Below are 3,251 nucleotides of genomic sequence, written 5' to 3'. Positions count from 1 at the left end.
TTTGGAACAAATTTAAATATGAATAAATTATTTACTATTCAATTCTAAATCAGATTAACCCTCTGTATTAACCTTTACTGATTCTTATCATTTATTTTTTCTTTTCTCTTTTTAAAAACTAAATTTATTTGGTTTTATTTATTATTCTACAAGTGACTATCAGGTCTGAGAAGACAAGGATCTTGCCTTATGGACTTCAGTGGATTTGAAGCCTCTGGAGCTGGATTAGTCTAGAGCTCAGATAAAGGATTTGAGTCAGATAGACCTAAACATGATGCTGGGCTCTGAAAAATATCATCTCTCTGAGCAGGTGACCTCTTCTCTGAGTTTCATTATCCTGAGGAACATCTAGGACACATTTAAGTAGCCACTTCCCAGCTTTGTATCCTGCCGGTTAGGAGTCACTCTAAGTGTACTGTATTAGCTATTGTACTATGAGCTTCACCTTCACAGAGACACAATATCTGCACCCAACCTTAAATGTTTATTTTGGTCATGGTTTCAAGAGATACAGTCCATGGGGAGTTGGTTCCAAGGCAAAAACATCATGGTAGAAGGGCATGGCAGAGCAAAACTGCACAGTTCCTGAAAGCAGAGCAGGGGACAATGCCAGGAAGAAGAGACCAGAGATCAAACATAGATAGATACAGTATCACATACCCATGACCCACTCAGAAACACCCAGAATTGTGTTTCCTCAATGTCCCAGGTGGATCACATGCCAATCAAGTTGACACCATCAAGTTTAACCAGTATAGGTACACCAGTGGGTATTCATGAAATGTAAATGGTAATGACAATCACTTTTTGTAATAATTTTTCTTTTAATACTACTGAATAAATTTTAGCTGAAAGAATTGTCTAAAAGGCATATCAAGCAAGCAATTCCAAGAGATAAACAAAGGTTTCCTTGAGGAAATGGTTTTGAAAGAGTCACTACCTTCTAAATAAGGTCATCAAAACCTGCAACTGGGAATCAAAGTGTTTATTCTGCTGTTATGTGCTGGTAAGAAACAAGTTTTGTTTCCCTTGGGTAAACTAACAAATGTAAGTCATGTTTGTCAGTGCAGAAATGGTTACCAGATAATTAGAGAGTCTGATTTGTTCATTTAGTCTGGGAAGGGAGGGTTCTGAGCATAAAATTATTATTTTTATTCACCAGGTCTTTGTTCTTCCCAGGAAAATTTGGACATGAAACAGTGCAGAATATCATTATAGTTCTAAATCAAAAAGGTGAGTGCCTGCCTGACCTTGGTCTGTGATGTAAAATGTGGATTACAAAAGAACACTATAAGAGTCAAACTGCCAAATTTCTATGAGATGAAGCTCAGTGCTTTTGTGACTTTGATGTAGACCCTTAATCTCAGTTTTCTTGTCTGTAGAATGTCCCATAACTCTTACAACAGAGCCTCTTACAGAAATGTTTAAATATATATTAGTTTAAAAATTATTAAGTCTAGAGTCACATGAGCTAAGAGATCTTGGAAAAACACAACCTCTGTGTTAGTTAGAAATATTTTAATTGAAATATGTAATTAAAAATGGGGTATAAAAACAACAAAAGCAACCAAAATACAGCCTGATATTTTAACTCAAAACGTGGACCCACACACATGGTAACTTCCACCTGTCAGGATAGCTAACAGGCCCAGGTGCAGTAACTGAAGTGAGTCCACAGAGGGAAGGACAGAGTTACTATGTACCATTAGAGATTGCCCTCAAAAAAGACACCCAGCCAGGTTGTGATGATCCTTTTTGACCAGTATCAGCTCTTGCTCTGGAAGCAATGCCTTGTTCTAGGAGCTTGTGTGCAGCATTAGAAGTTAAAGTTACCTGGAAGTTTGCTACTACCCATAGAAAATGGAAAAAGTCTTCTTTTTTCAAGAACAGGGGATGCATACAGAAGGTTGTTGTGACATTTCTTTGCTTTCAAGTGGTCTTCTTTTCTTACCCCACAGATCACACGGGAAAGAGCTGAATGGCAGCCAGGAACTCTTCTGTGACAGAGTTCATCCTTGCGGGCTTAACAGACCAGCCAGGACTCCGGATCCCCCTCTTCTTCCTGTTTCTAGGTTTCTACCTGATCACAGTGCTTGGGAACCTGAGCTTGATTATCCTAATAGCACTGAACTCTCACCTGCACACCCCTATGTACTTCTTCCTCTTCAACCTCTCCCTAATAGATTTATCTTACTCCACTACCATCACCCCCAAAATGCTGATGAGTTTTATCTCCAAGAAGAACATCATCTTGTATACAGGGTGTATGACTCAACTTTTTTTCTTCTGCTTCTTTGTCATTTCTGAGTCCTTTGTGCTTTCAGCGATGGCATATGATCGCTATGTTGCCATCTGTAACCCACTGGTGTACACACTCACCATGTCTCCCCAGGTGTGTTCACTCCTCTTGTTAGGTGTCTATGGGATGGGTTTCACTGGGGCCATGGCTCACACAGGAAACATAATGAGTCTGATCTTCTGCTCTGATAATCTCATCAATCATTTTATGTGTGACATCCTTCCCCTCCTTGAGCTCTCCTGCAATAGCACTGATGCAAATGATTTGGTGGTCTTTGTTGTTGTGGCCATTGACATTGGAATACCCATCATTACCATCTTCATTTCTTATGCCCTTATCCTGTCTAGCATTCTTCGCATTCATTCCACAGAAGGAAGATCCAAAGCCTTCAGCACCTGCAGCACTCATATGAGTGTGGTTCTTCTTTTCTTCGGTTCTGGGGCTTTCATGTATCTGAAATCCCCAACCATTTTGCCTCTTGATCAAGGGAAAGTGTCTTCCCTGTTTTATACCATTTTGGTACCTATGTTAAATCCATTAATCTATAGTTTGAGGAATAAGGATGTCAAAGTTGCCTTTAGGAAAACCTTGGGGAGAAAAATATTTTGTTAAGAAAGAAGTTAGTATATGTATTTTTATTTTAGTGTGCACTATATAATATGTGCATTTCTTATGGGATATTGGTATGTGTACATACATATCTTAATTTATCTTTCTTTCCCTTTCTCATTCCTCCTCCATCCATCCCAGTGTTCCCCTTCTTTGGTTTGTACATGTTTGCAGTACATAATGTTTACCTTTCTTGTGTAGAGTTTGTACCTGTACACACCACATCCCAATTTCTTTTATTCATCTCTTATCTCTTTCTACCTTAATCTCTTGATCTCCTTTCCCTTTGAGGACACCATGTCACCTTACTTCCTGCTATCTATCTTTTATTTTGCTTTTTACT

The 3,251-nt window shown here is 38.8% G+C and overlaps 1 protein-coding gene across 1 annotated transcript; it reads left to right on the top strand.

Annotated features, from left to right (window-relative positions):
- The first annotated feature begins 1,128 nt into the window (after nt 1-1,128).
- On the top strand, nt 1,129-2,971 carry LOC102009030 (olfactory receptor 8B12-like). The gene is made up of 2 exons (XM_005378423.1): nt 1,129-1,233; nt 1,959-2,971. Exon 2 carries the CDS (start codon nt 1,979-1,981, stop codon nt 2,909-2,911), a length of 933 nt encoding a protein of 310 aa, XP_005378480.1. The 5' UTR covers nt 1,129-1,233; nt 1,959-1,978; the 3' UTR covers nt 2,912-2,971.
- Nucleotides 2,972-3,251: the final 280 nt, after the last annotated feature.

Source organism: Chinchilla lanigera, unplaced genomic scaffold (genome assembly GCF_000276665.1).
Source record: "Chinchilla lanigera isolate Chin_1 unplaced genomic scaffold, ChiLan1.0 scaffold00011, whole genome shotgun sequence".
NCBI classification, from domain to species: domain Eukaryota; kingdom Metazoa; phylum Chordata; class Mammalia; order Rodentia; family Chinchillidae; genus Chinchilla; species Chinchilla lanigera.
The sequence above is the reverse complement of the archived record's forward strand: the minus strand, read 5'-3'. Positions and strand labels throughout refer to the sequence as shown.

Bases quoted from the DNA above. Each gene is read 5' to 3' on its own strand.
- LOC102009030 (XM_005378423.1), top strand. From the start codon at position 1,979: ATGGCAGCCAGGAACTCTTCTGTGACAGAGTTCATCCTTGCGGGCTTA.